The following is a 14,753-nucleotide window of genomic DNA, read 5'->3' as shown; positions in this document are numbered from 1 at the left end:
TTGCTATAGGTCTGAATGGGCTGACCACATAATGTGTAACGTTATCTTAAAAACTCCTTACCATTTGCCAAAGGACGTTTCAAGGGTAATATATGTGCAGAAGTTGTTTCTTAAGTATGTCAAACAATGGTAATAAAGTGATACTTGAAAACTCGTTAGCTCAAAACACCTATTGCCGCAACAAACATTCAACCTGTCACAACTCACTCCATATTTCTTACAAATTGTTCAGAATTTGATTAACTTCTCATGGTTGGGATTCACAGTCATATAATATTTCTTAAAAGACATCATAGTCGCCGTTGACTGTATAAAATATTTATTGTTACTATTGCAATTTCGGCCTTATGGTCATTTCCAAGTAACACTGCAAAGTCACCTAAACTCAAAAATACAAAAGTGAAGCACAGGGTGTATATACATAATTAAGCAAACATTTCATTAATAAAGTAGCTCAATTACAAAAATTGGAGAGAGATATACATTACTTACATTCTGTCAGAATGTCGTCGTTTTTTTTTCCCTTCTTTATCGTCATTTCATTACCCTGCCCCATATCGGCAGGGGAGGGCTGTCAGCAGCACAATCTGCCGCTCTTCAGCCGAGTAACATGATAACTTAAAATAAGAATAAAATGTTATGTACATAAGGCAATAAAGGGGAAAATAGAATAATGGGATAAAATGGAGGTAAAAAATAAACACGGAGATGTTCATGGAGGACAGTTAAAAAACAGTCACCAGAAAGTTAAAAAACACTATTGGCGATTCTTCAAAACTCAGAGAAGACACTGAATGGACATGCACACGTTAAAAGTCGGCCACAGTAGTAAAAACACTCTGGAATAACACACTTAAAACCCATTTGGAGCACACACGATGAAGAATAAAACTGCCAGGCAGGACCTGCCAAGGGAAAGGGCAGAGAGGATGGAAAAGGAGGGGAGAGCAAGGGGCAACAGGGGAAGCGGCGGGATGAAGAGAGGAGGCGCATCAGTGGGTACACGAAGAGGCAGGAGACACGTGGGGCAGGAGATGAAGAGGGAAGACAGGGCAGGAGAGAGTGCAGAGACACTGAAAGGAGGCAGAAGAGATGGAGGAGAAGTAGGAGGGGCAAGCCGCTCAGGAGGAGGGAGGGGGAGGAGAGGGAGCCCTGAGGAGGAGGCAGGAAGTTAGTTGGTAGGAGAGTAGATGTTAGGGCGAAGCTTATCATCCGGGAGGGGGAGATGGTGGAAATTGCGTTGGGAAAGGAGATTAAGGGTGTGGAGATGGAGAGAGTGAGGGGCACAATGGGAAAGGAGCGGCAACTGGATGGGGGTGGAGAGGAAGGGAGACACCAGGGGGTGAGGGGGATCAAGGCGGCGGACAGTATATAGTGTGCGGATGTGTTCAAGGAGAAGGAGAAGGTAGGGGAAGGGGATGAGGTCGTGGGGGACGGAAGGCAGATGCGGAAGGCGAGGTGGAGCGCATGGCATTCGAGAATTTGGAGGGCTTTATAGAACCGGGGCGGAAATCCAAGCTACGCTGGCATAACAGAGGATGGGGCAGATCAAGGATTTGTAGGTGTGAAGGATGGTGGAAGGATGCAGACCCCACATCCGGCTGGACAGGAGTTTCAGGAGGCGGAGGCGGTTGCCAGCTTTGTTTTGGATGGTAAGGAGGTGGGGGTCCAGGTGAGGTGGCGGTCGAGTGTGAGGCCAAGGTATTTGAGGGTAGGAGTGCGGTGGATAGGGCAGCCATAAATGGTGAGGTAGAAATCGCGGAGGCGGAAGGAGCGGGTGGTGTGACCTATGATGATCGCCTTGGTCTTGGAGGGATTAACACGGAGGAACCACTGGTTGCACCAAGCGGTGAATTGGTCAAGGTAGGTTTGGAGGGTACGTTGGGACCGTTGAAGGGTAGGATAAAGGGCTAGGAAGGCGGTGTCATCAGCGAATTGGAGAAGATGAACAGGAGGGGGAGGTTTGGGCATATCAGCAGTGGACAGGAGATAGAGGAGAGGGAAAAGGACAGAACCTTGGGGCACGCCGGCAGAGGGAAAGAAAGTACGGGAGTTGGAATTGTGGATAGTCACATAGGAGGGACGATGGGAGAGGAAGGAAGCAAAGAGATGGACAAAGTTGATGGGGAGAGCATAGGTCTGGAGTTTGAAGAGAAGCCCGGGATGCCAGACACGGTCATAGGCGTTCTGGAGATCAAGGGAAACAAAGACACCAGAGCGACGGGAGTTAAGTTGGAGGGAAAGACATGTAGTCAAAATGAAGCCTATTGATTGAGAGTCCCACAAAGTCCGATGAGTACGACACTTATTACATTGTAATATGTTGTTAAATATATACTGAACTGTCTATGTTACCATCGTTCTAATAATCTAACACACATACAAGTTCAGGTGCACTGACAACATGTGGAGCTAAGTCAGTTGGCGCGAAAATACATTTACTAAAGATACTGCCTGTGCACGTAGCAAAGATAGTGCACACCAAGGATACAACTTATAAGCTTTATATCGTAAAGTCTTTCCATCTGTCGACATCATACAGCTTACTAAATAGTGCTATGATTGTAATGGGCAGCAGGATAGGATGGGAATATTTATTTATAACATAATAGAGGATAATACATGTATTATCTGTTAATACGCTCTCACATTGACTTAAGTGCCCGTAAATGAGATGAAGACAAAGCTCTGATATACAGGGTGTTACAAAAAGGTACGACCAAACTTCCAGGAAACATTCCTCACACACAAATAAAGAAAATATGTTATGTGAACATGTGTCCGGAAACGCTTAATTTCCATGTTAGAGCTCATTTTAGTTTCGTCAGTATGTACTGTACTTCCTCGATTCACCGCCAGTTGGCCCAATTGAAGGAAGGTAATGTTCACTTCGGTGCTTGTGTTGACATGCGACTCATTGCTCTACAGTACTAGCATCAAGCACATCAGTACGTATCATCAACAGGTTAGTGTTCATCACGAATGTGGTTTTGCAGTCAGTGCAATGTTTACAAATTCTGAGTTGGCAGATGCCCATTTGATGTATGGATTAGCACGGGGCAATAGCCGTGGCGCGGTACGTTTGTATCGAGACAGATTTCCAGAACGAAGGTGTCCCGACAGAAAGACGTTCGAAGCAATTGATCGGCGTCTTAGGGAGCACGGAACATTCCAGCCTATGACTCGCGACTGGGGAAGACCTAGAATGACGAGGACACCTGCAATGGACGAGGCAATTCTTTGTGCGGTTGACGATAACCCTAATGTCAGCGTCAGAGAAGTTGCTACTGTACAATGTAACGTTGACCACGTCACTGTATGGCGAGTCATACGGGAGAACCAGTTGTTTCCGTACCATGTACAGCGTGTGCAGGCACTATCAGCAGCTGATTGGCCTCCACGGGTACACTTCTGCGAATGGTTCAGCCAACAACGTGTCAATCCTCATTTCAGTGCAAATGTTCTCTTTACGGATGAGGGTTCATTCCAACGTGATCAAATTGTAAATTTTCACAATCAACATGTGTGGGCTGACGAGAATCCGCATGCAATTGTGCAATCTCGTCATCAACACAGATTTTCTGTGAACGTTTGCCAGGTATTGTTCATGATGTCTTGATTGGGCCCCATGTTCTTCCACCTACGCTCAATGGAGCACATTATCATGATTTGATAGGGATACTGTGCTGCTAGAACATGTGCCTTTACAAGTACGACACAACATGTGGTTCATGCACGATGGAGCTCCTGCACATTGCAGTCGAAGTGTTCGTACGCTTCTCAACAACAGATTCGGTGACCGATGGATTGGTAGAGGCGAACCAATTCCATGGCCTCCACGTTCTCCTGACTTCAACCCTCCTGACTTTCATTTATGGGAGCATTTGAAAGCTGGTACCAAATGTAGAGACTCTTCGTGCTCGTATTGTGGACGGCTGTGATACAACACCCCATTCTCCAGGGCTGCATCAGCGCATCAGGGATTCCATGCGACGGAGGGTGGATGCATATATTCTCGCTAACGGAGGACATTTTGATCATTTGCTGTAACAAAGTGTTTGAAGTCACGCTGGTACGTTCTGTTGCTGTGTGTTTCCATTCCATGATTAATGTGATTTGAAGAGAAATAATAAAATGAGCTCTAACATGGAAAGTAAGCGTTTCCGGACACATGTCCGCATAACATATTTTCTTTCTTTGTGTGTGAGGAATGTTTCCTGAAAGTCTGGCCGTACCTTTTTGTGACACCCTGTATAATACTTTGTATGCGTATAAATTCAGCACGAGTTATACTTTGTAATCCATGTGGATTTGTACATAAACGCTTTTACCCCTCAAAAAATTTATTGTTGTTTATTGTTGGGCTTGTTTTCAGTGTGCCACGGACCTGGGGATCGAAGTGAGTCCGATAGAGGACTGCGCCAAGTCGACGAATGGCAGCCAACTGTTGAAACTCAACGGAGACAAAACTAAAGAGCTGAATCCGCCACTTACGGACTTACCCACCATCACGTTGAACGGGGTGAGTGGGTGACCGACCTCGACGGAAATTATCCTTTTTATTAGCCTATCTGAACGAGGTTTTACTTTCGGTGAAATTGCTTGGTTACGATGATTACAACGATCATGTGTTCTGCTAATTAGGCAGGTCTATCACCGCACAACACAGCATTCTTTAAGGTTGAAACACCTGTTTGGGGAGATAATACTGCGGAAAGAGACTTCCACCGGGAATGGGGTTCTTGTCCCATAAGCGGCTTTTCGCAGATGGCACGTTATTGTCAGGATCTTCAGTCCCAAGAATGATTTGATGCAGCTCTCCAAGCTTCTCCATCCTATGCAAGCATCTTCATTTCCAAATAACTGCTGCAACCTACATCCTTCTGAATCTGCTTACTGTATTCACCTTTTGTCTCCCTCTACGATATTTACGCCCCCTCCCCAATTCCCCCCCCCCCCCCCCCCACACACACACACAAACACATTCCCCTCCAGTACAAAATTCGTAATCGATTAATGTCTCATAATGTTCCCTATCAATTCATCCCTTCTTCCAGTCAAGCTGTGCCAAAAATTTCTTGTCTCCCCAATTCTATTCAATACCTCCACATCAGTTACATGATGTCCGCCCCGCTAGCTGATTGGTCAGGGTGACGGATTGCCGTCCTACGGGCCAGGGCTCGATTCCCGGCTGGGTAGGAGATTTTCTCCGCTCGGGGACTGGGTGTTGTGTTGTCTCATCATAATTCATCCCCATGTGAACATGTTTACTGATTCTGCTGTAACACCAAATTCGATTGTGATTTTTATCTGTTGTTTCTCTATCTTGAAATGGTTTCTAGAAATTATTTATTATAAAGTCATTTCTCATGCAGTGGCCTAGCCAATTCCTTTTGGTCCTCTAAACTGTTTCCAATATTTGTCTTTTCTCGTTCAGCTTTTGTAACACAATAACACTCTTTGCTACATCTGCCCACTGCACACCGCCCATTCATCTCCACTTCTACATGTCACAAGCTTCTACGTATTTCTACTCTCTTCACCGTATTGTTCATTTTTCGTCACAATAGACGATAGCACTCCATCTAAACCAAATATCTTTTCTTTAAGTGTTTATTTAAAGGACCATGGAAAATACACCTCCTTGTGTAAGACACAATTCTGCAATAGCAATCCTTAATTTTATTTCTTGATTAAACATCATGTTTCTAGCAATTTTGCAACCTATGTACCGAAGTTATCAACTTGTTCCACTACCTCATCACTAATTTTTACTTTTAATTTTCGTTGATTGCCTTGTAAAAATCATTGGCTTAGTCTTCTTCACATTAATCTTCATCCATATTCCACACAGCTGGTGCCTAGCCTTTTTACTGCTCCAGAGCTGGCGCTGACTGTTGTGGACACCCTGCACATTAAAAACCGGTCATATTACTGATTTTCATAACTGTCTTAAACTCCTGTTATCTTTCTATCCACCAGCTGTGTAAATAATTAAAGTGGAATGCATTAAATTTCATATATCATCCAGTGGAGCGGTGCCTTCATTGAAAATACGGAAGCGTCCGATCCCGCCCGTCTGCTTTGACCCATGACGTCACAAATATGGCGGAAACGACCATAAACCACGAGTCCAATATGGCGCATATAAAGTCGTTACGTACACATTATGAGGACGAAAATACATCGAAAAACAAACACACACACGTTCCACAAAACGCCTAATGACACTAACGGTACAAGCGCGGGAAATAGGGGGTTTTAGGGTGGGGACATACTAAATATAAACAAATTTAGACATCCACCCCCACGCAAAACGACGAAAAAAACCGACATCACAAAACTCCCCAAATACCACTAAACACATCATCATCTGGAATCGGACACTTCCCTTGATCTATATAGCTCAACAGCAGCTCCCGATACCAATACCAACATTCGCAGCCACACATTGGGATCGAACACTTCCCTTGACCTGTTATCCTTACGTCATCTCCACATACCGCCGCCCCTTGTCCGAGACGCCGGAACTTTAAGTAAGCCCCATTTCTTCACGACAAACTGAACACGACTTCATCCAAAAATTCGAATAGTTGAAGAAATTTTATTAGAGACAACGCACTGTCCCCCATCATAGCCGACAACCGAAAACTGGTGACCCTGTCAGTCATGTCCATACCTACCATAGACATAAAAAGAATCAATTTACCAAAATTCACACACGACACCACACTCGCAAACTAAACCAAAAACATTACCTAACGCACCACCAGAGAGAACCACCGATCGTATCAAAACGACACCTACAAACACGCCACTCTCACAAACTAAATTCCACGCCGTCGTGACGTCACACACCACAACAGCCTTACGTTACTGCTCAAAGCCGACAGGTGGGATCGGACGCTTCGGTCGACCCCCTTCATTTTACAGCGTCTTTAAAGTTCGATCTAACATACCTTCTTACATGCATGCATTTCTAGAGGAGCAGCCATATTAAACTATGAAATGCATTCGCCAATGGAGAACACGATTGTACAATGGCTATACGATTTTCTAGTAACATGTGAAATTTTGTACCAGACAGAAACATGAACCCCGATCTCCCACTACACGCAAGCGGTCACCTTAACCACCTACGCTGTCTGAGGACATCTACAGGACCGAAATAACTTCCATGTGTCTTGGTGTCTACGTCCCTTGGTGCTCGCGCACAAATCGTGTGATTCCCACACAGGGAGAGAATCTGTTTTTCGTCAGGCTGCTTGCTTTGCCATGAAATACAGTAGGTCAGTGTCTGTATTTTACATTGTCTGTATATTTTGACGCAATTTTACCAGTTCCATAGTGATATTACGAAATACAAAAATAACTCTGTCTTTTGTTTTCACGACTAAACTGCTGATCCAGTTCGATGAAATTTGATATCTTGATAGCATACAACAGTCTAATCCTAAGAGGGTGAAGTAGGCAATGGAATATCTTTCTTATATTAGTGAAGGTAAACCATGTTAAAAAATTATTAAATTTGTTGTATAGTCTAAGCGCTGTGTACTCCGTAGCTACTTCAATAGCACAATGCATAGACGTGCATTCCTGCCCCTAACCCCCTGCATACACTGGTCGGCAGCGACGACGTACGTGCTACCACGCCACGTGTTAGATCAGTTGACTGGGCGGGGGTGCGGGTGGGGGGGATGCACAGGACAAGCCATGCTCACCTGAGCGGGGAGACACTTGAGGACAGCTGACGTCACTGCACGTACAACTGCTCACTTACTCACCATCACTCGCCATAACGAAACTACTAATGTGGGAGTGCAGCTATAGGTGACAGCAGGTTCCAAATCTTGTTTCATTGCAGACAGCTGATGGTGTTTTACATGAATAAAACTAAATGCAAATTTTGTTTTAATTACACACACAGAATTTAAACAACTTTAGTAAGGTTGTTCCCCCCCCCCCCCCACCCATGAACCACAGACCTTGCTGTTGGTGGGGAGGCTTGCGTGCCTCCTCGATACAGATAGCAGTACCGTAGGTGCAACCACAAAGGAGGGGTATCTGTTGAGAGGCCAGACAAACGTGTGGTTCCTGAAGAGGGGCAGCAGCCTTTTCAATAGCTGCAGGGGCAACAGTCTGGATGGTTGACTGATCTGGCCTTGTAACACTAACCAAAACGGCCTTGCTGTGCTGGTACTGCGAACGGCTGAAAGCAAGGGGAAATTACGGCCGTAATTTTTCCCGAGGACATGCAGCTTTACTGTATGGTTAAATGATGATGGCGCCTCTTGGGTAAAATATTCCGGAGGTAAAATAGTCCCCCACTGGGATCTCCGGGCGGGGACTACTCAAGAGGACGTCGTTATCAGGAGAAAGAAAACTGGCGTTCTACGGATCGGAGCGTGGAATGTCAGATCACTTAACCGGGCAAGTAGGTTAGAAAATTTAAAAAGGGAAATGGATAGGTTAAAGTTGGATATAGTGGGAATTAATGAAGTTCGGTGGCAGGAGGAACAAGACTTTTGGTCAGGTGAATACAGGGTTATAAATACAAAATCAAATTGGGGTAATGCAGGAGTAGGTTTACTAATGAATAAAAAAACAGGAGTGCGGGTAAGCTACTACAAACAGCATAGTGAACGCATTATTGTGGCCAAGATAGACACGAAGCCCACGCCTACTACAGTAGTGCAAGTTTATATGCCAACTAGGTCTGCAGATGACGAAGAAGTTGAAGAAATATACGATCAGATAACAGAAATTATTCGGACGGTGAAGGGAGACGAAAATTTAATAGTCATGGGTGACTGGAATTCGATAGTAGGAAAAGGAAGAGAAGTAAATGTAGTGAGTGCATATGGATTGGGGGTAAGAAACGAAGCCGCCTGGTAGAACTTTGCACACAGCATAACTTAATCATAGCCAACACTTGGTTCAAGAATCATAAAAGAAGGTTGTATACATAGAAGAAGCCTGGAGATACTGACAGGTTTCAGATAGATTACATAATGGTAAGACAGAGATTTAGGAACCAGGTTTTAAATTGTAAGACATTTCCAGGGGCAGATGCCGACTCTCACCACAATCTATTGGTTATGAACTGTAGATTAAAACTGAAGAAACTGCAAAAAGGTGGGAATTTGAGGAGATTGGACCTGGATAAACTGAAAGAACCAGATGTAGAGAGCTTCAGGGAGAGCATTAAGGAACGATTGACACGAATGTGGGAAAGAAATACAGTAGAAGAAGAATGACTACCTTTAAGAGATGACATAGTGAAAGTAGCAGAGGATCAAGTAGGTAAAAAGACGAGGGCTAATAGCAATCCTTGGATAACAGAAGAGATATTGAATTTCACTGATGAAAGGAGAAATATAAAAATGCAGTAAATGAAGCAGGCAAAAAGGAATACAAACGTCTCAAATATGAGATCGACAGGAAGTGCAAAATGGCTAAGCAGGGATGGCTAGATGACAAATGTAAGGATGTAGAGGCGCAAATCACTAGGGGTAAGATAGATACTGCCTACAGGAAAATTAAAGAGACCTTTGGAGAAAAGAGAACCACTTGTATGAATATCAAGAACTCAGATGGAAACCCAGCTCTAAGCAAAGAAGGGAAAGCAGAAAGGTGGAAAGGGTATATAGAGGGTCTATACAAGGGCAATGTTCTTGAGCACAATATTATAGAAGTGGAAGGGAATGTAGATGAAGATGAAATAGGAGATATGATACAGCGTGAAGAATTCGACAGAGCACTGAAAGACCTCAGTCGAAACAAGGCCCCGGGAGTAGACAACATTCCATTAGAACTATTGACAGCCTTGGGAGAGCCCGGCCTAACAGAACTCTACCATCTAGAGAGCAAGATATACGAGACAGGCGAAATACCCTCAGACTTCAAGTAGAATATAATAATTCCAATCCCAAAGAAAGCAGGGGTTGACAGATGTGAAAATTACCGAACTATCAGTCTAATAAGTCACGGCTGCAAAATACTAACGCGAATTCTTTACAGGCGTATGGAAAAACTGGTAGAAGCCGACCTCGGGGAAGATCAGTTTGGATTCCGTAGAAATATTGGAACACGTGAGGCGATACTGACCCTACGACTTATCTTAGAAGCTAGATTAAGAAAAGGCAAACCTATGTTTCTAGCATTTGTAGACTTAGAGAAAGCTTTCTACAATGTTGACTGGAGTACTCTCAAATTCTGAAGGTGGCAGGGCTAAAATACAGGTAGCGAAAGTCTATTTACGTACAGAAACCAGATGGCTGTTATAAGAGTCGAGGGACATGAATGGGAAACAGTGGTTGGGAATGGAGTGAGATAGGGTTGTAGCCTCTCCCAGATGTTCTTCAATCTGTATATTGGGCAAGCAATAAAGGAAACAAAAGAAAAGTTCGGAGTAGGTATTAAAATCCATGGAGAAGAAATAAAAACTTTGAGGTTCGCCGATGATATTGTAATTCTGTCAGATACAGCAAAGGACTTGGAAAAGCAGTTGAACGGAATGCACAGTGTCTTGAAAGGAGGATATAAGATGAACATCAACAAAAGCAAAACGAGGATAATGGAATGTAGTCAAGTTAACTCGGGTGATGCTGACGGAATTAGATTAGGGAATGAGATATTTAAAGTAATAACGTAGATTTCCTACTTGGGGAGAAAAATAACTGATGATGGTCGAAGTAGAGAGGATATAAAATGTAGACTGGCAATGGCAAGGAAAGCGTTTCTGAACAAGAGAAATCTGTTAACATCGAGTATAGATTTAAGTATCAGGAAGTCGTTACTGAGAGTATTTGTATGGAGTGTAGCCATGTATGGAAGTGAAACATGGACGATAAATAGTTCGTACAAGAAGAGAATAGAAGGTTTCGAAATGTGGTGCTACAGACGAATGCTGACGATTAGATGGATAGACCACATAACTAATGAGGAGTTACTGAATAGAATTGGGGAGAAGAGGAGTTTGTGGCACAACTTGACTGGAAGAAGGGATCGGTTGGTAGGACATGTTCTGAGGCATCAAGGGATCACCAATTTAGTATTGGAGGGCAGCGTGGAGGGTAAAATCGAAGAGGGAGACCAAGAGATTAATACACTGAGCAGATTCAGAAGGATGTAGGCTGCAGTACGTACTGGGAGATGAAGTAGCTTGCACAGAATAGAGTAGCATGGAGAGCTGCATCAAACCAGTCTCAGGACTGAAGACCACAACAACAACAATAAGGTTGTTCCACACAGCTCATTCTACTGGTGTGTGAAATGTCATTTCTAATATCGTGGCCGGCCGTTGTGGACGAGCGGTTCTAGGCGCTTCAGTCCGGACGTGCGCTGCTGCTACGGTCGCAGGTTCGAATCCTGCCTCAGGATGTCCTTAGGTTAGTTAGCTTTAAGTAGTTCTTAGTTGTAGGGGACTGATGACCTCAGATGTTAAGTCCTATAGTGCTTGGAGCCATTTGAACCATCAAATATCGTATTTGAAGTTTCCCCTACTTCAGTATTTGTCATTCTTTCGATTTTAGCCCGACACTATGCTTTCGTGGCCAAAACCCTGTTTCACTTCTGTGAAGCATATACAGCACATATTTTCACATTATGAAAATTATTCATTCCCTTTCTTTCAATTTATTCTTTTTTAAATTAGAAATTGCTGATTTTTGACGGTCGTATATATTTAAATGTAGATTATTAGCTCGACACTAGCGGTGTTTGTAATCATCTTCAACTGACTTTCTGTTTATCTGCTTTCAGCGCCAGGACGAACAACAACAATTACTCACAAACCTCTGGAATGAGATTTGTAAAGTGTTGGTAAGTACTATATAAGAAATAATATCAGTGAACACTTGTTTCATAACCAAGGTAGATTTCATTTGCTTAAGTTTATATTAGACTTACGTTATATTGCTGAGAATATTTAACTGAAATAGACAAATAACTGTAATAAGTCGATTTTATTGATATTCCCATTATCAAGTGGACTTATTTCGATCAAAATACCAGTATACACACACGCACGCACGCACGCACACACACACACACACACACACACACACACACACACACACACACACACACATCCTCTTCTTATCCTCTTCTTATCTGCATTAGGGACCAGAAGGTTGTCCTCCAGCGTCAGTGTCAACAAACAGGGAGGATATTCGGATCTGCCTGGTGCAATTGGTGTCATGTAAAGTGGGGTAGGTGGGTGCTGCCACAGAGCTCTGTTCTCGCTAGCGTTTAATGTGAGCACATCGCTTTCGAAGAAAGGATCAAGTCTTAACAGCCACAAAATGCAGTGCACGCATTTTCTGGCACATAGCTCTTGTAAAAGAGGAAAAATATTGTTCCAAGGTGACCAAAGAGTCAGTGAAATCTACCATTTTAAATTCTTAGGACTGTGAACAGATCAAAAATTTACTTGGGACCTTAGGTTCAAGACCTTGCGCAGGTGCCGAATGCTGCAATCTCCACTATGTCTCACACTGAAGCATTCGAGCTCCTATGCTTAATTTTATTATCATACTATTATTTTCTGTGGTATCAAATGTTCGAACAACTCTGTGCACCCATCAAGACTATTCTTCGGGAAAAAAAATGGTATTCAGATTGGTCTAGTCCGTCAGTTCACGAACTTCATGTAAGACATCGTTCGGGTGCCTCTGAATTATAACTCTACCATCTCTGTACACATATTCCATCACAGGGTTTGTTGTTCACAGTACTGACTTAACTGGGTGAAACTGCAACATGCATTCAGTGAACTCCAGGCACTCAGACAACACTTGCATTTAGATACTTCTTTAAGTACTGTACAGAATGCTTTCAGTTTCAATAGCCTTCCAACACAACTGAAAAAATTGAAAAAATTTAATAGTACATCCTAAGCCTTCAGATGTAAGCTGTAAAACTTCCTTGTGAATAACTTCTTCTATTCTGTGCAGGAGTTCCTTCTGGTACATATGAACTTTCCTTTGTAATGTCTTGTTTATTTCTCCACTCTCACAATTTTTCTCTGTTTTTCTAATTCTTTAATTTTATGAATATTGATATTTGTAAATTTTCAAATCAATATTCTATCGTATACATACTGTTTCATTCCATAACGGTGTGTCATGGTTCACATTGTCCAAGCCACTTTAAAAAAAGGGTCACAAAATAAGTACATAATGTAATATAACTAACAGACCCAGCAACGCAGTTGCTACAGATGTAGGAGAATTCGATACACATCCTATTCTCCTTCTTCTCCTCTTTCTGTACACCTCCTGCTCCCCCTCTCTCTTTACATTTCCGACTTTCTCCTACTTGTGTCCATTTCCTCCCCCTGCCCTCTCTGTCCACCTCCTATTAACACCTGTCATAGACTCTGAGTGTTGTTTATTGTTATTGAAAGTTCAGATTCCGTAGTAGTATTCTAATCATATGCCGATAATACATCAATACAAGTTTCCTGTTCTTTGTGAAAACCGAATGTGAGGAGGAAAACAAAACAACAAGTTGTTGTGGGCACAAGTTTTGCTTAAAATATGTATAGCGAGAAAATATATGAACGGGAGAAACATTTTGTTTGATGGTTGAAGCGCCTGCTTTTGTAGTTAAAACTGCTAAAAATAAAACAAAACCACACGTTTTCACAGCAGAGCAGAACACTGCACAACATTCTCTTTCTTGCCGTCGCTTTTAATAGAGTGCCTGTACACTGTTGTTTCAAAAAATGTATTCTATGTTCGACTGAATGATTATTACAGTATCGTGTCAAAATTTTCAGTGAGTCGGTCTAGAACTTCTCGAGAATTTCGGTAGCAACACCTCTGTATAGTTGTATATATTTCATATATATATTTGTATGCCATATACATTTAAAAATATTTAGCTTAGGTCTACCTGAACACTTATTAGACTATTGCGTTAAAATTTGAAGTAAAGCGGTCAAGAACTTTTCGAAATTTTTCATAAAAACATTTCTCCTTTGTGTAGTGCGTTTAACTTTATACACCACATATATTTTAAAATGTGTGAGCTATGTCTGTCCGAACATTTATTAAAATATCATGTAAAAATTTGATGTATATCACTCAAGAACTTTTCCAGATATTTGCTAACAACTTTAAACAACGACTTATCTTTACATGGTATTATACATAACAATATTAAAAAAACGATTAAAAGTGTTTCATATATTTATCAGATTTCTGCCATTGTTACGGAATCGAAGGGTAGATTAGTCTGTTAACTCATTAGACTGAATGAATATGTTAACCCCATCAGAATCAGGCAAAGAATCTTGATGTATACACCAAATTTCATTATGTATTGTTATTGTTTGAGAGAACTCTAATGTGTGAAGTACGACTAATTGACAATGTACAAATTGTTCCAGCAACCGAAGCCTTTAACTTGTCCATGACTTGAATCACGCTCCAGTGGCTAACACTAAGGAATAGAAGACGATGGCAGAGCACGGATTCTGATTGTCAGCCCACATTACATTACTGTTGAAACGTCCCCTTAGAACAATTATACATGACTGTCCTTAAACTGACACACAATATTTTTAGCGCAACGCAATCTGACTTTCAAAACTCCCTACTAAAGAATGGCCCTGACAAACATTAAACTATACCTTTCACAAATCACTTACCTCACAAAAATCTTCGCTGCTCAAGCTACTGCAATACAGCGAGCGCCACTACTGCCAGCTAAATAAAAGATTCAAACTACTGAAGGCACTAACTACT

At 42.3% G+C, this 14,753-nt stretch overlaps 1 protein-coding gene across 1 annotated transcript in view; it reads left to right on the top strand.

Annotated features, from left to right (window-relative positions):
- The window catches only part of LOC124716756 (GILT-like protein 1), a 45,048-nt gene extending 30,537 nt beyond the window's left edge, over positions 1 to 14,511 (top strand). The window contains exons 4-6 of the mRNA XM_047243300.1: positions 4,376 to 4,522; positions 11,764 to 11,823; positions 14,396 to 14,511. Coding sequence (XP_047099256.1) covers positions 4,376 to 4,522; positions 11,764 to 11,823; positions 14,396 to 14,422 — 234 coding nt within the window. The 3' untranslated portion in view covers positions 14,423 to 14,511. The remainder of the gene's footprint in view (positions 1 to 4,375; positions 4,523 to 11,763; positions 11,824 to 14,395) is intronic.
- Positions 14,512 to 14,753: the final 242 nt, after the last annotated feature.

This window comes from Schistocerca piceifrons, chromosome 9 (assembly GCF_021461385.2).
Source record: "Schistocerca piceifrons isolate TAMUIC-IGC-003096 chromosome 9, iqSchPice1.1, whole genome shotgun sequence".
Classification (NCBI taxonomy): Eukaryota; Metazoa; Arthropoda; class Insecta; order Orthoptera; family Acrididae; genus Schistocerca; species Schistocerca piceifrons.
This window is presented reverse-complemented; position numbering and strand designations above follow the sequence as displayed.